Genomic DNA, 20485 nt, shown 5'->3' with positions numbered 1-20485 from the left:
CTTAATGTGTCAAGCACTGTGGGAAGTATGGGGTAAATATATATCTATTCATTCCCAAATCCTGTTGAATTGACCTCCTGAGTATCTCTTTTTGACTCTCTTCCTCCTGCTCACCTTCTTCATCACTTTCGTCCTAGTCAAAGTTGCCATTGTCTCTCAAATGAATTACTAAATAGCATTACAATTTTTATTTTTCTATTACCTTTTCTGCTTTCCTCTGTTCTCTGACTTGCCTCTCGGACAATCTTTTCAAAATGCAAACTTGGGCCCTCTACACCCTGGCTTCACACTTTTTGGTGGCTGCTCATTGGCCTTGGATAAAGACTTCCTCAAAGTGGCCTGTGAAGCCCTGCGTGGACTTGCTCGACACTTGCTCGCTGCTCCAGCCATGCTGGCCTGCCGTCAGTCACTCAGATGCCCTAAAAACTACAGGATGTTTCAACATGGCGTTCTTTTTATCTGGAGTGTAATTCGCAATGCTTGAGCTAGTTTACTCTATTTATTGTTTAGATCGGAGCTTTTCTTAAAACTTTTACCCCAGATCCAGTAAGAAGTATATTATTTTACATTAATATCAAGAATACACACACTAATAGGTAGTGGGTAGGTAGACAGAATCTTTGAGTTCCCTAGGAAACAGATTCTGAGGACAGATTTGCTTGTAGGAATCTTTTGGGGAGCGCTGTCAGTATCAACACCTGTGAGAGAGTGAGGGTGGATTTGGGCAGTAGAAGGAGTTGAATGCAGTTACAAAAACCCCAGGCAAATCCCCCCAAAAAGAGCTCTGGTGCTGGTATGGCCCTTCAAAATTATTCTTCTCTGATGTAAGGGATGTATGCTTTTATATTCCTACATCAATGAGTCGTTGAATGCTCGCTGCCTCCAGGTAAAGGACATTACTTTAGGCAGGAAGCATGCCCTTGAGTGTAGCTTCTGTGTTTGGCTAAGGCAAACTTCTGGACAGAGACTCAGAGAACCTCATTCTTGAAGGAGGGATCGAGGGGGCACAACACGGTGTATACTGCAGTGTGTCTCTTGTGTAGCCTGGGTCCACTGCTTTGTATAATACATTCTGGAAACAGTTTCCCTCACCATTACATGATGTCTAATGGTTGCAATTGATGTTCATTATCTCCCTCCTCTATTACCCATTTTGCTCCCTGTGTTAGTTAGCATCTTTACTGGTCTATATGGCAGACTTGTTGGGATGACCCAGACCCTCCTTCCTGAGACGTCTGAACTCAATATGACTTTCTCAGGCTTGACCAGCTACTGTTGTTTATTTAATTAAAATATTGGGTAGTATATAAAAAGACTTGTATCTTCTGCAGCCAGAGAGTAGAAAAAGCTGAGGACTATGCCCAAGAATTAATTATCAGGATAGAAGGAAATGTTTAATCCTCAACTACAGCCTGACTGGGAAGTAATGAGATTCTGAGAGTTGCAATGGAGACGTCCAACTTTTAAGCACTTAAGAGCTGAAAACCCCTGTCCCCCTGAACACTCCAAGGCTTCCGAAGTTATGTTCCATCTTTTCTGAGCACAGTACACAGCACTCAGGATTTAACCTCACCCCCTTATAACTTCTACACATTGCCTTCAGTTGGTCAATAATCACCCTTAGCTTTTCATTGTCTTTCTCCAGTACATCAGTGACTCTCAGCAAGAGCCATGATTCCATTTTTTCAAACTACTGTTTCTTCTGGACCTCTTAAAGTCTGAAATATTGGACTCACCAGTGTATTCCCTGGCACCTGTGTCCTACTCCCGTTCCCCACTAGTGAGCATTTGGCAGTGGCTCTGCTACAGTCTGCCAGGGGCAATCAGTGAGCCACTTGTCTCCAGTAATAAGGGTCTCATTGACAGCCTCTCTGAGAGCCTGTGTCCTTGGACCATTCCTGAAACCAACTGTCCAAGGTAGGTTCCTCTGGAAACATATTCTGATTTGGAGATTTACGTGTAAGAATTTCAATGGGGAGTGTTCTTGGGATCTACACCTATGAAGAAAGTAGAATTGTGCAGAGGAAATAGTTTAACTGTAATGCAGTCTCAACAAAGCCATCAGCCGTCCCTCTGAGAGGTCAGCCCCACTCTAAAACAAGAGGGCTGCGCTTTTATATTCCTGTCATTGATTCTATTTTCTTTAGGAGGGAGCGTGACCTTGGGCAGTGCTCTTTTGGCAGAGAGCAATTACCAGAAAGGCCTTGGCTGACAGCTGTAGGGTACTTCAGTATTAAATCTCGGTGGTATACTACAGCATCAGATATAGAGGGGTGGGTGGGTGGATGGATGGATACCTGTAACTGTGCATTTGATTCGTGAAATGACAGCTGCCACTGCTACATGTTCTAGATTGTGAATTTTTTTCTAGTTGAGTTGATTTATTTTCAGGGTTCTTGTGATGCACATTTTGAAAATCAGTGTCGGATATGATCAGTGGTGTTAGTGTAGAATGCTGTGGAAATGCAAAGGTGGGACCATCACTTGCAACTAGGGAATTGAAGAAATCTTCCTTAGTACAGGCTAGATCTAATCTAAGCTAAGCACAAAGAGCTTAAACACTCTGTGTGTGAGTCCTTGGACCAGGAAGGAGGTGGTGCGGTGGAGTGTCTGCATTTTCCACAACCCGGTTTGCTCGTGTGCTCTGCTGGAAACCAATCTATTTCAGTGACCTAGAAATGAAAGTACTCTTTCTCCCAGGCTTGCCTCAGGCTAGCAGCTCTGAAGCCATCTTGCTCTTCCTGAGAAAATAAATAACAGCAATAACAAAGCAGAGGCTTTCATGGCTATTTCAAACAAAATCATTGTTTTTCTCTTGAATTCATTTCAGGGAGGAGGTAAAGAGATAGAGGATTATATCATTCAGTGATTTAAATTTCACCTGGATGCTGAGTTACTCTTTGTGGAACAAGAATCAGCATAGTTCTTTACCTCCTGAGGTAGAAAAGAAGAAAAGGGGGCAGGGCGGGTTTGCAAGTGTGTCAGAGGACTGGGCTGGACTGCGCCCACCCGCTCTAGTGACCCCGCAGCTGCACTTTCCCCAATTTAATAAGCTTCTTCCTCTTTTCTGGTGGATGGGCTTTTTATTCTTGAGGCTATGATTGACATAAGGCTTAGGGCCCTACTGGAATTTCAGTTTTGTTTTTCTAGATTTAGTCTGTTATTTTTGCTATTGTTGGTTATTTCAGTAAGAAAATCTTTATTCTTTTATTAAGAAATGACTCAGCAACTGCAATCTGACAGGATTTTTTTCTAATTTTTGTAAGAAAAAATATTGCACTCTGTCTCCCTTTAGAGGTTCCCTCCACCCCCAGAATTTAATTTTTAGTCTTTGTTTGAATACATATTTTAGACCTAAACTGAGATGGAGTTTAGGTTTATATTTTTCAGTTCTCTTGTGAATGGGAGTAACTTACATTAGGAATAATATTAAATTTTCACTTCAAATTTCTCCTGTAATAAATAATATCCTTCTTTGTTGCCTTGCCCTCAAATCATAAAAATAAATTAAGGAAATCCTATGTGAAATAGAGATGAATGTTTCGATGTCTAACTCAAGTAAAATATGAAAAGAAAGTTTGTTTGAAGATTAGATTTACATTTTAGCGGTAAGAATTTCTGATGCAGGATGTGGTGGGTGGACAGAGGAGGAGGTGTCCTGGGTTTAGTCCTGGCCGTGAGATGCGCCTCACCTCTGGAAGAAGGGTTTTGGATTAAGCGCCTGGAGGGCTCTTCGTATGCCATTTACTTGCGATTTTATGAAGTTGCCTCAGGTTTCTAGTGATCTTTAGGTCAGCTAACTCCTGACCAGTCCCTCAAAGTCTGCCTCAGTCTGGATCCTAATTGGTTTGACATTCTCCGGTGATGTAAAAGCAACTCCAGCTGGGCTGCCTCCTTTGTGGCCCCCCCACCCCCCGCCCCGTCAAAGGTTGACAGCTCAGCCACTTTCCCGGGCAGAGCACTGGATTTGCCTTTGCCTGGGACTCAGCTGAAGCTGGCTAATTGTTTCATCTCCAGGATCTCATCTGAGCTGAAGCTGCCATCCCAGAGGTATATTCCTCAGTCAGACCCATTGAGAACTGTTAGTTCAGCTTGGAAGCGAAATTTAAAATGGAGAAGCAGGTTATTTTCTTTTCCATCGGTACCTTCACTGCCAGGATAGCAGTTACTAGAACAAAAACACAACCAACCAGTTGAGACTGGTACAGGATATTTTAATCATCGAGGAAACTAAAGTTTCTTCACTTCCTGAGTATTTTCTAACAGAGGACATACTTGTATCTCCTCCAGCCAGGTCCAGCTCCCCTTCCACATAAATCCGCCTCACACACAAGCCCTGGTCTAACACTTTGGAGAGGAGGTAGAACAAAATGATTCAACGTTGCCTTTTTTTATTTAACTTGACAGCCACTGTGAAAATAAGGCCCAAAGACAAAGTGACGGAGATGTTTTACAAAATAAACACTAAATAGAAATTGATCTTCAAAGAATTTAAGGTCTGTGTGTACATGTGCGTGTCTGTCTGTCTGTAAGTCTTCCCCACTGGCATTCTGTAATATTAATCTATGTGATGTTGTTCTTCATGGTTGGAAATGATTGATAATGTTGTGTATTGGAACTAAAGTCTTATTTTATTTTCTTCATACAGGGTCGCCATGTCAAAACAGGCCAGCTTGCCGCCATTAAGGTCATGGATGTCACAGGGGTAAGGTATCATTATCTTGCCTTCTCAATAGCTATATATTTGTAATAGAAAAAGTAGGGAGAGAAAACATTGATTTTCAGAAATAGAAACTTTTTAAACATCTAAGATCTTTCCCCACTTGTGCTTAACATGAAGTAGGAGTATTCAACAGCTGATAGAGAAGACCATGGGAAAACCATTCTAATTAAATTAGATACCTACACAGGTATTTAGAGTGAAGAATAAATAATGTGTGCTGGTAATTTACATAAACACAATGAAGGACATTTGCATGTGAAGACAGAACAAGGATTTGAAGGTATTAAAAGAATAATACTGAGATTACACAGAAGGGATGGGCCTTAACATTTTTCCCAAAGGTCTACCTAACACCAGAACAGACAAGAGTTTGGGTAGCTCTAAAGTCCTATTGGGATATTTAGCATAACGATTTTCCTCCCCAAATATTATTGAACAAATAATCACAACAACCACAAATTCTTGTTATTATTTAAAGCAACACTGAAACAAAATTTCTGCCTGGATGATCAAAAACAATCTAAGGAACAGACTTTATTTGAAATACAATCTTATGCTTTCAATCCTTTTTGCTGAGTCTATTTAAAATATGTTAATGCCTTTTCAAGAGTACTGAGCAAAAATCAGACTTGAAAGGACTCACTGGACATCAAAAGCATGTTAATAATTTTCTATTGTCCTGGGAGTTTTTCTAAGATGTGTCTGCTGTACATAAAAGCTAAAAGACCAAAGTCTTCCATTGGGTCCAGAAGTGGATTATTTAATGTAAATAGACATAGGATGAGTTGGTCACACAAAGGTATCAATAACCAATATACAAATTAAAAAAGGCACATAGCATGTCTGACTTCAATTTGTCCCTTTTCTGGCCCAGTTTGTTACCTGTGATAGTATATATTGTATGGTATGCTATCTACCATAATACTAATTTTGCTAATTTTCATTTATACCGCACATTTTTCTGATTTCTTATTATTGATCTCATTTTCTCTTTAAATTATATACATTTTAACCAGTAAAAAAAAGGTGTTCCTATAGGTTTATTAGCACTTAAAGTACTTCCTTTTATTTGTCCTAAGTATATTATTCAAATTTCAGAGGTTGCAAACTAAGTTCAAATATTTAGTCCCAATTAGTTTCTTAATTCATCTGACCTTTGCTGAATGAGAAACTGCATGTAGATTATATTAATTAGGTTTAGCTTCTGCCACTTGAAAGAGAAAACTCAAGATAACAGAGGCTTACGCATGATGGAAGTATCTTGCTCTGTCATGTTAAAAGAGTTGAGAGTCGAGAGTCAAGAGCCCAGGGATGTGGGTCAGCAATGTGGTGGAGTAGAAGAATGTTTTTATCTCTCGACTCCATCATTCTAATGTATGGTTGGAGATGGTAGTCAGATTTCCATTGGTCATTTTCTTTGGCAGGCAAAAGAAAAGGGTTGGTAGCTGAAGGGTACAGAAAAGAACCTTTTCCAGTGATATCTTTTCTACATATTTCTACTTGGTTCAGGGAAGCTGGGAAATGTAGGCTTTCATCCTACCAATGTGCACAGCTAAAAATCTGGGTTCTACTAGGAATGGAGGGAGAATCGATAGAGGTGTGGTTGACTGGCAGGGTCTGACAGGAAGATCAAGATCAGGTACTATTAGCTGTACCTATAAGCCCACTATGAGTGTGTAAACCTTCTACAAAGCTCCCACCACAGAACAAATTAAAATTTATTATGTTATTCTGCTGAAGTCTCACTACTGTATTTTCCTTGGAGTGAATAGGAGCTCCACAAAATGCAATGCCCTGGCAGCTACTGGTTATGGATGAAGTCCAAGACATTTGTGCTATGAAGTTTTATTGTGTGGTTCTGTGGAACTACAGTTGAGTTCTGCTGACATCCTTAATCTCAGGGCACAAGTGTGCACCAAGTTGTATACTGATGCACAAAGTATGACTTGGGAGCACTGCACTTTGCTTTTCTAGCTTTTGATTCTAGTTGTGAGACTTTAAATTGCTTGATGAACCAGTTACTTTCATTAGACCACTTTGCTTGGGATCAAAATAGTTATATAGCTGTTCATCCCAGGTTATGTTTTTTCAGTTTAAAGAATGTTAGTTAGCCTTTCTAAACTGGGTTTCACAAGGCAACTAAGCCCTACAAGAAAATGATTTGAGAGACTATTTAATCATTTCTCCCAAGGATGGTACAAAGTGAACGGCATTTTCAATGCATAGGAGAGTCAATCCATTGCATACAATGGAGGCTTTATAATATTTTGGCTTAATTCTCTTGGGGAACCCCTGTTGAAAGGACTTGATAGTTTCCCTGATTTAGGCACATCATTGGCCATTATGTAATCACTGACCCTTAACAAAGACAAACATGGATACACATCAGGAAATGGTTTTCTTATTCCCATGGTATCTGACACAGCATCAAATGACTTCTGTGTCACCCCCTTACACATGACAGTCAACATAAGATTTCCTTTGTGAAACTCATGTGGTGTCCTCAGAAAACAATCTATTTCATTTTGCCATGTTGCCTTTTGTGTATTATGGAATGTTGCAGAAGCTTCTTACCAATTATTGTAATTGTGCTCATTATAGCTGCTCTGTTAAAAACTGAGATGAATTCTCAAAAGTCGTCTTTGTTAATTGTTTGTGATGATTTACTGCAAAGTTACTATAGTTTATTGTAATGAGATTGATAAAACCATAGCTTGAAATCAATTTTTAAATTATTGTTTTTATTCTATACTACTTCTCTCTCTCTCTCTTTTTTTTTTTTAAATAGAAAATAGCCACAGATAGAACTGAATATAGTGCTTGTGTCCTTCTGGTTTTAGATCTGAGACACTTCCAAATTTGCCAATACTTCCTTCAGAATTAGTGCTTACACTCAGGCTAAGTCTTTGAAGTTCTTTTAGTTTTTGAAATAATTATGGGAATTTCTGTATTTTGTCACCTGCTGGGGATTCCTTCCCAGCTGGACATTGAGGGGTAGTAATTAAGCCTAGGAGGACCATCAGACAAGGACATTCCAGGCCAAGGAAAGAGCCTGTACCAAGGCGTGGAGGTTGGGAGAGTGCAGAGCATGTTATGGGAACTACTTCATTGTTTAAGGAGTAAAAAGTGCTGAGGACCTGGTGGCACAAGATGAATCTGGACAAGTTAGGGCCAGGTCGTGAAGGAATTAAATGATGTGGCAGGGACTTTACAAGGTTTTCACAGCCTTTGTTTGCCAAATTGAAACTTTGATCAAGTAATTTTAGGTAAAAATTCAGTATGTAGAAGAGATATAAGGGGAGTGGTTTTATTTTGGTTTTTGTTTTGTTTTTGTTTGTTTGTTTGTTTAACAAGACATGGGAGGCTGTGAATCCTGGCCCCTCCTCCAGACTACTGCTGGAGCCAATCAATGTCGGGCCAGAAGTTGAACAGCAAAGTCATGGGGGGTTTGTTACATTGTGGGGGTTTGTCTCCTAGAGGGAACCATTTTAAGCCTCACTTCACTGAGTTTCTATTTCTGTCTTATTTACTGAATTCCTGTAGGTGAAGCTGTGGCCATTCTGCATCTCTCTTTTAGGAGTAAGGGAGTGGCCATCTCCCAGTAGCCCCTGGTAGAGTGTTTTGCCCATATTTAATGAACTCAGTGAGTATTTGTTAACATTGGACAAAAAAAAATCTAACTATCTTCACTTGTTTGGAAGAGTCGGAGGACACAGCGCTATAAGCACATTTAGTTCCTCCTTCTCAACAGGAGGGAGGGGAGTGATTATTAGCATAACACATAATATTAAAAATAATAACAACAGCCATGGTCAAAATAAAAATTGATGACATCAATTGAGGGTTTATCATGTGCCAAGCACTGTTCTTAGTACTTAATACAACATATATTAACTCATTTAATCCTCAAAACAACTCCCATTAAGGGAATACTGCTATTATATCCATTTTACAAATGAGGATTGAAAGCACCAAGAGCCTAAGTAAGTTGTCCAAGCCCCACAGACAGTAAGTGGCAGAAGGTTCTAATTCAAATCCAGCTGGTCAAGGTGTGCCCACCCTCCCCGCAGCCCTGTAACAACAATGAGAGTTCAGGGAGCAGCACCGGAGTGCGGTCTTCAGATTCAGATAACAGCCCACAGGAACTGAAGATGTAAGTCACCTCATTTATAGCTGATGTTACCCAAATGAATGACAGTACTGCTAGGGTTAAACGTACTTGCTCCTGGGTGACTTGAGCATAGGTCTTTTTATTAATTCATGGTTTTCTTGGGAGTCAATTGTTAGTGCAGGCGTGGGGGCGAGGAAGGTGCCCATCAGACTTGTGTTACCTGCTTCTCTAAGGGACACCCGCGCCGTGTAAGAGAGAGCGGGTTGGCTTCATGGTAAAGAGGAGCAGTGTAGTCATCGCTCTTTCCTGAGTATATGCTCGTTTTGACACTTCATGGCCCTCTTACCCTGGACATGTTCCCTCTGCCACATGTGTCAATGCGAATAATATCACTCCCCTCATAAAGTTAGTGTGAAAAGTAAATGTAGTTACTTTCAAGGCATTTGAGAATAATATGTAGAACATAGTGTCTGGTGCATATGGCTATTACAATGTCTCTTGCCGACATTTTTCTCCTCTCTCCACATGGCACCGAGTCCCTTAGAAGATAACAGACTGTACCCCTCCAGCTACAGGGTCTCGGCAACCACCGTTTCCCCTCCAGGAAGACGGTCCTCTCCTCAATCACCCCATATCACACTATTTCTTTCTTCCCACCGGGGCAACTCCCACAAGGGCTGTAGAATTCAGCTCAAACTTGGATTTCTCAGGGCTGTCTCCCATATGCCCCCCAGTGAGATCAGCTGCCCATCCCTCATGTGTTAGTAACTTCTCGTGCATCTCTGTCATTCTTTGATTCCCATCTGTGTTCCCCACTGGACTATAGTACGTTTCATTGTGGCAGAGCTTGAATGTGTTACGCCCATTGTTGTATTATTATATTGTTTGCATTTAGCATTGTGCCTGGGATATAGTGGGCACTTAAATATTTGCTGAATGAATAGTACACAGCACATCCAGAAGCTGCCCGCGGACCGTCATGGTAAAGTCACGAGTTCTAGCAGTGTTGCAATGAAGTGATGTGGGCTTAGGCAACTCAGCGACCTCCCCGGGTCTGTTTCCTCATGTCTGTAAAGATGTGGTCCACGGGTGCGTAACTCCACCGTGAGATAATTTTCGGGGATCCACACATGCTTCATTCTCATTTATGATATAATAGGTCTATTTTAACATTTAATAAACTGTGGTTTAAAAACAAACGTCAGACTGTGTGTTGTATACCAACTTTGAAGGCACTGGAAAGTGGCAGCTCCTCAGTTTGCACTGTTAGGTTACGCCATTCCAATGGAGAACGCCATTCAGTATAAGGATTTCAAAGCATGCTCTTTAAAAGTAGTTGCTACCAAAAAAAAAAAAAAGTTGTTACCATTTGCAATCACTTATCTTAAGAAATGTCGATTTTCTCTATCCTTCAGAACCAAAACAAAGCCAAGAATTAATAATATTGAGGCTGATATGTGACTTTAAATTTCCTTCAGAAATTCTAATTTTGTATTCACTAAAACAGCCTGCTTGTTGTCGTTGACTATAACTAGATCAAACTCATAAAATAAGGATTTATTGACTTAACAAGTCTAGTTTTTGTTGATGTTATTTATTGGTATCGTGAATTTTTATTGGAAGAATTTATCCAAATTTATCCAAATTATTATGATTTTTAGAAAAATCACATCCTAGAAAATGTTAACACTCCCTTCAAATTCTAATAGTCAATGATTCTTTAACAAAAAAAAATGTCTTTGATTTTTGGTACATTTAGTCAACAGTGAAGGTGAGAATGATAGGTTAACCCGAATGCCTGCCCAATGCCAGCACCCGCTGTGGGAAGCAGGACAGGTGAGCAGGAGCAGTGTGGCCGCTGTGTGGCCGGCCAGGGTCCGCACATCTAGAAGGGAGTGGCATTTATGAGTCTATACACCACCTATTTCCTTCTAGATTCAAACTGACCAGGCCCTTGGACTATTATAAATATTTTATACATAGTTTTATTTCCATTCCACAGATTGTGAACAACTAAATTTTAGGCAAATTGTTTGTTAGAGGGCACTCTAATATTAAATGCCTTATTAATTCTATCTTTAAATCCTAGCATATTGTAGGTGCTTATAATGTGTTCCCCTGTATAATAAATATGCAACTTAAAATCCCTCCACTATCTCCTGAAATCATTCACAAGTAAATATTTTTATTATGTGCAGAGAAGCTTCTTTAATTGGAGGACCAAAGACAGGTTTCTCTTCAGCCCTGGATGAAGATGCCCCTAAATTCTCCTTGCGTGATTAGCACTTTGGTTTTATCACCGTGGGTAATGACCCTTTTTCTGTCCAAGAGTTTTCAGTATAGAATTAAGAGCATTGGCTTTGGAGTGAGACAAATCTCGCTTTGTATCTTAGCTTTAACATTTAAAATATGAATGAACCCTCCAAACTCATTTTCCTCATTTGTAAAATAAGGTCATTAAACAGATCTACTTCATAGAGCTGTTTTGAGTATATGGAAGTATATATAAGACAATAAGCACACAGCCTCTAGTACAAAGTGAATATTACATAAGTTTGGCTTTTGCTATATTTTGTCACCACGGTCATGATTATCATATTATCTTCATAGGTAGGTAGTGGCCTAACAGCATCAGCTGGAGTCATCCATTTCTTTGCATCTGAAAATCACCCCCTCGTCATAGGGCTTGTCATCCTCCAGGAGGCCAGTCCCGGTTTCTCACAGTGCCCTCTGCGAGCAGTTAGGGAGCACCACCCTGGTGCACACTACTTTTCAAGCCTCTGCTCCGTCAATCTGCTAATGTCTCATTGGCCAAAGCAAGTCACATGGCCAACCCCAAAGACAAGGAGAGGAAATGGACTTCACCTCTTCAAGAGGGAGGCTGCTGAATATTATGGTCACTTTTTTGTCAATTAGAAAAATTTTGACACATTTTTTGTCAATAAATAGATTCCTATGATCTTGAGAGGAAAAAACAATCTTCTTTATGCTGATAACAAAGCTTTGCTTCTGCTTAAATAAGTATTTAATCACTTCTAAGTCCTGAGAGGTGACTTAGAAAGGTATTCTTATTCCCATTTATGGGTGAAAATATGTGACATTTGAAAAGTTTAAATGCCATGCCTGAATCAGCTCGGACTAGATTCTAAAGGCTTCTGCTTGAAGTAATGGTTCTTCCTATAGCACTAGACTTGGCTTATGAAAAGACTCTCTTTTTAAATTGTGACAGTTTGGTAGCATTACTTTGCTTTTCATTATGATCCAGTGGTCATTAGTTTTCCAGTGAGCTTGATGCGTGTTTAATTCTTAAGACATAGGAACAATCCATTTACAAAATAGAAGATCTCTGACTCATAACCTTGTAACCTAATTCTAGCCTCAGTTGTAGTGTTTGTCTCTTTGAAAACATCGTAACCTATCTCTTTCAAAGAGCCATATTGTGAGAAGGGCGGATTGCTTGTTGAATAGTTAAATGAGTTCGTAGTAAGTGCCCCCTTTGAATTTCACTGAATAATTTACTGCTGTCCTTGCCCTAGACTAGAAATCTGGATAAACAGTAGCCCTGAAGTCCTCAGAAATTGTATGGTCACTTACAAGGTTATGTAAGATCAAGGTCAAGGTTCTATTTTAGAGCTATATAACCATGACCCACAATGGTTCCATCACTGTGTTTGGAAACAGTGCAATTTAAACCTAAAATTGAAGTTACTCACATTCCCACTATCCTTCCTTGTTATTTATTTTTTGGTTGAGAAGATTAATCATAATGTTTATTTGTATTACAGTTTATAACTTTCACATACTTCCCTTAATTATCACAGAAGACTGGGATATATAATAATACTATTATAAAATCTGTATCTCATTATAGATGAGAAAACTTGGCTCCAAGAGGTAGAGTACTTTCCTGAGATCACACGGCCAGAAATGAGTAGAGCCCAAACTGAATGTGTCCCCATGCCCAGCCCCTCTTGTCTGACTCAGCGCACATGATTTCTTCATCATCATATCACCTCAGTTTGCCTTTTCAAAGTGATGGAGAACGTGCTGACTTCATTCCAATCTCCAATACTATTTATTTTGGGTTTAATTATATACGGAGTTACACTGTTATTTAATGGTTTCATAAGTTTTTATTTTCTTAATGATATGGTTAGCTTTTTCTAAGCACTCCCTCCTCCCCCAACCCCTACCTCTGATTCTCCCCCATCATTCACTGTCTTGTTGGGAACGTAGGAGGCAGGCAGCAAACACTTGTAGGACCAGACTGGCTGCTCACTAGGAATGACTGGAGCTGTCAGGCAGAGTTGGACAGTGATTGGTATTTTACTGCCTCGTGTACTTGCCTCTTTAATCGAAGCAGCTGTCAAGGCCAGGCTGCCCACAGTAACTCTCAGGTTTGTTTTCCCCATCTATTTATGCTTCCCTAAAGTACATCTGCTCACATCTTCCACCATCCACAATTATTAGGCCCCACGTGGTGAGTTTAAAATAGCTCATATGCACCATAGTAAGACATTTGAGGCATATTACAGGGACCTTTCCACAAGCTGAGGTCTGTGAAGGTCATCATCTCCTGAGGCCTGTGGTGAAGGTGTAGGCAGCTTTGGATAGCCACAGGGAAGAATTCCTTGGTCAGCAGAAAGCCATCCCCTCCCTCAGTCATCATCCCAACCCCTCACTCCCCTCCACTGTGAGGGCCACATGCTTCTCCTTGGCTCCGCATGCCAATCATGCATTCTATTTTGAGGTTACCTAGTCTTCAACTTAGTGAAGCCACATGATGTGCAACCTACTCAGTTTTCCTAGGTTTGCACATGTCCATTGTTTTTTATTGAACTTAGTTTTGTGTGGTTAGGAAATGTCAGCATTCCACCACTCTCCTCATCTTCTTCTTACCAGTTCCTTTCAAGCATCACTAACACTGCTGTGCATGGTTGGGCTCTTTGTAGGTATTCATTCTTCTGTTCACATTTATTCACAGGCACTTTGCTGGGTGCTGGGGATGTTATAGAAAGCAAAAGATTCCTGTATTTGGAGTAGTTATGGACTAGTAGGGAAGAGGCACTTAAGTGATTAGACAGCTAAATGGGGGTTGCAATTCTGGTAGGTGCTACAATGGGAGACACACGTGATGATCCACCGGCCTCCCCTCAAATCAGGCAGGTCAGAGAGCTTCCTGGAGAAGGGACTTTGGAATTGAGATCTGAAGGCAGAAGAAAGCTGATAATTCATGGAGAAGAGAATCAAGTAAATGGAAGGTTATGACACAGTTGACCCATCCCTCCAGCAAATATGGCCCATGTGCCAAGAAGAGTAGGGGGTGGACAAGTATAGTGAGGGGGGACTTGACATTGCCTGAGAGAATTAGGGAAGATGTCCCTGAGGAGTGTCCATTAAACTCAATGAAAAATGGTGAGTAGAAATTGTATGACGAGGAGGAAGCAAACAAAGACATCCAATGAGAGACTGCAGAACGGCCCAGCAATGTAGAGAAGCAGGAGGGAGGCTGAGCAGCTGGAAGGGGCAAGGGGACAGGCAGGGACACTGTGAGTGGTCTTTCAGGCCGTGGCAACATCTTATATTTATGCATAATCATCCCTATTGCCGCGTCTAAAACAGTTTCCCTGGGATAAAAATGTTTTTCCACCAACTTCAGATGAGATCAGGCCGTTCAGGGTGGTATGGCTGTAGACTTTTCCCACCAACTTCAAAAATAAAATACTATTTTAAAGTCCAACTGATGTTAACATATGAAAATAAAATTAGGGGAGAACACAACTCTCTCCATCAATGATGCCTGCCTGGCTGGAGCAGGGGCGGGAGGCGTCTAAAAATGACTCGAGTTGGTGAACTCCAAGTTGAAGCTCGGACCAAATGAAACGTGAATGAGGACACTTAGGAGAGTTGCGTCTTTTCACACCAGTGGCGCTGCCACATTTCCCCTTTCTCTTCATGTTGAGTTTCCGGAAGGTGAGCTGGGTACTCCTGCTTTGTGAACTTCCTCAGATCTGGGGAACTTACCCTCACTCCCTTTCTCCTTTGACTTTCATCATCCTCAGTCAGGTACTTCAGTCAAAGTTGGCTTCAAAGAATGTGAACTTAAATTTTAAATTTTAAATATGAGTCTCTATTTTTTTTACTTCCTTAATCTTTTCTATACCAGACAGGATCAGTAATAGGTATTTGATGGACATAGTTCCCAGAGGCCTTAAGTGAATTTTATCTGCATAGCCAACTTTGATTCTTTTCCAGGTGAAGGAATGAGGTGTTTTATTTTATCTTTCCCCCCAGCAAACCTGCTATACCTATTTGCTGTACCAACACAAGACCCTTTGGATTGCCAATATGTTTGTTGTCTTGCAAATTTTTTCTTTTCAGTCAAGAAAAAAAAGTCAAGTTATCCAATTACTATGCTTGCTTATCACCACAGAAGGAAAAAACAAAGAATTTATTGTGTAGTTGATTCAGATGGTGATGAAGAAATAGAATTCTACTAAGGCATGGATTATCGTGACCGAATATTTATTATTCTAATACAGGATGAAGAGGAAGAAATCAAGCAAGAAATTAACATGTTGAAAAAATATTCTCATCATCGAAATATTGCTACATACTATGGTGCTTTTATTAAAAAGAACCCGCCCGGCATGGATGACCAACTTTGGGTACGTAGCACTCTCCAAATTCACTTCTCTTACATGAAGGACAAGCAGCACTAAATGGTCCACTTCCCTGTCCTCATGACTAACTTTGATCAAGGAACTCCTTAGAAAGCCTTAGCCCCATGATTTCTATAACTTTGTGTTTTCAAGGGTTTCTCCATTTCCTTGAATACCTCTCTGTATTCTTAGTATCTCTGCCTTCTATCTCTTAATGTGGACCATCCTTAAAACCAGTTGTTAAGTTCTCTGTTTTTTCCCCATTAAGGACTACTTATACTGAGTTTTTATTATATTTCAGGCATCGTGCTATTTTTTTTCTGGGTTATATCATTTATTCTGGCTCTTTGAAGTAGATACTATTATTCTCATTTTTGGGATGATGCAACTAAGGTTAACAGAGAGGATAAGCAAACTGTCTCGATGTCTAAATGGCTAGAAATGGTGGAGCTAGGATCTAAGCAAGCTCTGCATGAGTGCTTCTCCTTATCTGTCACTGATGTGTGGATGACTGAAATTTAAATTCTAATTCTATGAGTGAAACACGTAAGACAGTGTCTGATATCACATAGGAACTCTCAAAGGTTGCTTTCCTTTTCTGCTTTACCTTGTCCACTCAGATATGTGCGCTAGTCCTATATTTTTGATAGTGTAAGACGTAACTCTAATTGAGTATCCCACTAACAGTAAGGTCAGTATGTCTGACAGCAGAACCACTACTCCTATTCCCGCCCTGCCCAGCGCAGATTGCTCTTCTTCTCACTTTCCTGATTTCTACCATTGGAAGTTTTATTACTTTGTTCTGTGGGAAGGCTGTAATGCTGTCTTGGTTTGACCTTCATCTGTCAATTTTATAACCACCCATGACGGTAGGCCCATTCATTCAGTGGCAGCCTAGATTCTGGAGCTGCTTGATCTCGCGTTCTCTCCCTCCTTCCGTCTCTCTCTCTCTCTCTCTCTCTCTCTCTCTCTCTCTCTCTCTCTCTCTCACACACACACACACACACACACACACACCTCTGTTCATCTCATATGATACTCTTAGATTAATAGCTACAAACATACCCTTTTAACTATTTATCATCTTGCTCATTTTCCAGAAGTCTTAATATGTGTCTGACACACAAAATTCACTGAATTATCCAGTGCTTACTATATAGCAAATTATTTATTAAACTATGTATATCCAGTTACCACTATTTCATAGATAACTTGTCATAGAACTCAGTCTTGAGTGGAAGTTACTCTCTTAATGCATAAGACACTTATAGTCCAGGTGAGGAGACAAAACAGACAGTGAGCATAAATGGTGATTAAAAAGATATAATAATATTTGTTGGCTCAGAAAAATAAGATTTTCATGTCATTTGATATTGAATACTACAATCTTTGGAAATGGAAAGATCTGCTAGGAATTTTTTCCCCCGTAAGACTCATCTCTAAATTCAAAATAAAAAATGTACTTCGGGGTAAGTAAACTCACTTTGTGTGATCACATTGATTTTACATATTTTCATGTGATTTCTGAAAGAGTTACAGGAAGATTTTAACTGTAACCTCTTAAATGTATGTTAGCTGTAAATGTGACAATTAAAATGTAGAAATCATAAAAGGAAAGAAATGTGACTATAATACTAAAGAGAGATATATAAAGTTTTTATTCTAAAATCATAATAAACAAAGTAAACATGCAAATAGCTAATTTAGGGAAAATATTCATTTCATCTGCCATGAGAAAGAATTTAGTAACTTGAAGGTGAAGAGTTTTTATAAATCCATAGGAAAAATATGAAACTACTAATAGATTTAGTTAAGAACAAGGCAATAATTAACATAAAAAGTATCAATTACCAATTAAGATGTTTTTAAAATGTAATCTTACCAAAAATATAAATGCAAAAGTAGATGGGAATTAGATACGACTTCTTAATGAGTAGAGAGCAAAGCTTTTTTATTTAAATGATAATAAAAAGGACATGCACAACCCCACTTGTGGAAATGAACTTTATTCAAAAGCAATTGAAGTGTATTCAGATATACACACAGAGAAATATACTGTATATATCTCCCAAAGAAAGTACTTTTACTTTTAAATGACCCAGTAATAAATATTTGGGCAACTACTGAAAGACGCAAGTAGAAGTGAACCAATAGGGAATTGCTTAAGTAAATTCATTAAGGCATGCTATTCAGCTGGTTAAAATGATGTAGCTCTCAATGAGCATTAACAATGATAGTGGGGTTTTTAAAGTTATTTACAGAGGCTATGATTAGATATCATGTTTCCATTTTGGTCAAAAAAGAAAGGAAAAGATGTCTAGAATAATATTCACCAGTGGTGCTGAAGATATTTGTATCTCAGCAGTAATTTCAGTAATTTACTTTCCAAAACATTTTTCTTTGTCATGTCTGCATTTTTATCCTCTAAACTTTCTTTTAAATTCTAAAATCAGAGCCACCACTGCTGCTCCTTCTTTTCTTGTTGCTGTTCACTGAGCCATCTTTGCTCCTCATGTAGACTGTGCTCTGAAGACGAGGATGACGCCTTTTGCACCTGGTTGTGCCCTCAGTGCTGGAAGGATGGGGCATGCGATGCTGACACGATAGTTGTTTTGTGAACAAAAGTAGTACTATTGGTACACACTTGGTTGTTGTTGTTATTATTATTATTGATATAAATCTGAGTGCTACAGGTACTTTTGAGAGTTCAAAACATCCTGCAGGTTCAAGAGGGTGTGATGAGGAGGCACAAGCCGGAAGAGCTGCTGCTGACAGGTGGAGGTTGGTAGCTATTTTAATGTCATCTGTTGAAAAGGGTTTTGTTTGGTCAGGACTCCAGTTCCAAATTAAAAGAAAACATTGACATAGCTTTGGAATCAAGTTCCAGCTTATCACCTGAGGTACTGTAAGTATTTCTAGATGAGTCGCACCTAACTGTTAACATCATTTCTTCTGTGACGTGGGCCAGATAGGATAGTTGGGTTTCTTTTTAGGTTGAACTCTTAAAGTGTGGGTACTGTTTACAAATTGTGGTTGAGATAAGAGAATGATCAAGCAGGCTGGACTCGTTTTCACCTTTTTCTTTTTCTCAATTTTTAAATTATTTTATTGTTGTTAATTTTTGAAGCTGGGAAGCAAATTAGCTGTAATTTATTTTGGTGGATCCCAGTCAAGCTCATTGACTTTCCCAGGCCCTCAAAGCTTATTAGCGGAGGGATGCAGCACCAGAACGCAGGCATCCTACAACAGGAAGATTTAGCTTGGCCTCAAGTTCTGTAAAAGGCGATGAACTTTTTTCTCTTTTTTAGTGAGCAAAATCTGCATTCCATTTCAGATGGTACTGGGGGAAAGCAGGAAGCCCGTTTGCTTCTGCAGGGCTCAAAGGGGGTTTTGTACTCTGGAAACGAGTTGTTGCCTGCCAGTTCTCACTTTACCCAGTTGGTTATTGGGAACCAAGAGCCTACGGGTATATGTGTTCATTTATTCATTCTCCATTCATTCATCCAACCACTATATACGTATATCAAATAGTAGAGAGCTGCAAGGCATTCTTCTAGGCACTTAGGATAAATTAGTGAGCCCTGACTTTCATGCAGCTTATATTCTTGAAACAGACCACAAACAATAAGTTTCGTGTGCATGAAAACTATAGAGATTGCTGAAAGCTAAACCTTCCTGGAAGATCAGGGAAATGTTAATGGGAATGCAGATAGGGTTGCAGTGATGGGTACAGTGGCCACGTGAGCCCTGTGGAATACGTAAGAGATGAGACCTGAGGCCAGATTATGCAGCACCTTACAGGCCATTGGAAAGACATCTGCTTTTACTCTGAGTGAGGTGGTGTTGGTGGGGTGGGAGGGCACTGGAGGGTTTTGAAGGTGGAGGGATGGCATTTGATCCACAGAGTGAAGGGGTCCCTCTGGTGGCTGGGTAGAATGAATGGGGGCCAGAGTAGCAGCAGGAAGTCCGGTTAGGAGACTGTTTTAGCAGTCCCCTTCCTGAATTTGGCAAAGGGGCTTCAGTAAATAGTGATCATTTCCAAAACCAGGTCACATGGAGAGAAGCCCTTCCTTCACTTTTCATTTTCCTACCTGTAATTAAATGCAGGGGGCAAAATGTGGCTCTTATAGACCCCACATCCTGCTCGGAAGACAGAAGGCCTAGCATTTGTCAGATTTGTGTGCCTGTGCACAGGATTGTTCTGACCGTCCCCACTAGCTTCTATGTCCCTGGAGGTAAAAACACAAAGCTATGAAATGCCTCATGAGGGCGAGAGTATCACTTCTTTTTTCTATCTACACGTCTTCTACTTGATGACAAACTAAGGGGGCACTTGGAACAGTAAAGGCAAAGAGAAGCATAATAATTGGGAAATTAATAGCAGATTACAATATCATTGGGAACTTGGTTGTAGACTATAATAGTGCATACTTATTTAAAGGCCTCGGACTCACTCAGTTTGGGCCACTTTGTGTTAATAATAACAATGGCAGGTAATATTTATCATCTGCTTATCATGTTCCAAGTACTACATTTGTTTGCATTGTCATATTATTTCAGTAGATCTTTACAACCATTCTACAAATTAGATATTATCATGACCCCTACTTTACAGATGAGAGCCTACTTTATAGGCTCAGAGAAGTTGAGAAATTTGCCCAGGGTCTCGTAGCCAGTGTAATGAAGCTGACCCCTCACTGCCTAATGCTGGAATCAAGCCCCTGAACTATACGCACTCTTCTCCTTTTCATTGTAAAAAATAGTTTCCACATCAAATTTGGTATTCCAAATAGCACTGAAGCTTTGTGTTTAAATAATTTCATTTTGACTTCACCTTTCATCTCCATTCATCAGTTTCCCCAAGTTTCAAAGAGGATAGCAGGATCTGTTAGCTGCTCATAAGACTGGTGCGAAGTCTAGGAAATACTCTTTGAAAAGTACATTAAACCTTTTGGAACTATTTTAGCAAATAATTGCAAAGGTCACAGA

At 39.9% G+C, this 20485-nt stretch overlaps 1 protein-coding gene across 4 annotated transcripts in view; it reads left to right on the top strand.

Moving 5' to 3' along the window:
* The window catches only part of TNIK (TRAF2 and NCK interacting kinase), a 337687-nt gene that overhangs the window by 182322 nt on the left and 134880 nt on the right, over window positions 1–20485 (top strand). For all 4 annotated transcript variants that reach the window (XM_053918077.1, XM_053918076.1, XM_045197962.2 and 1 more), the window contains exons 3-4: window positions 4649–4705; window positions 15377–15502. In XM_053918077.1, the coding sequence (XP_053774052.1) occupies window positions 4649–4705; window positions 15377–15502 (183 nt within the window). The remainder of the gene's footprint in view (window positions 1–4648; window positions 4706–15376; window positions 15503–20485) is intronic.

The sequence above is a fragment of the Desmodus rotundus genome, chromosome 2, assembly GCF_022682495.2.
Source record: "Desmodus rotundus isolate HL8 chromosome 2, HLdesRot8A.1, whole genome shotgun sequence".
Taxonomy (NCBI): domain Eukaryota; kingdom Metazoa; phylum Chordata; class Mammalia; order Chiroptera; family Phyllostomidae; genus Desmodus; species Desmodus rotundus.
The sequence above is the reverse complement of the archived record's forward strand: the minus strand, read 5'-3'. Positions and strand labels throughout refer to the sequence as shown.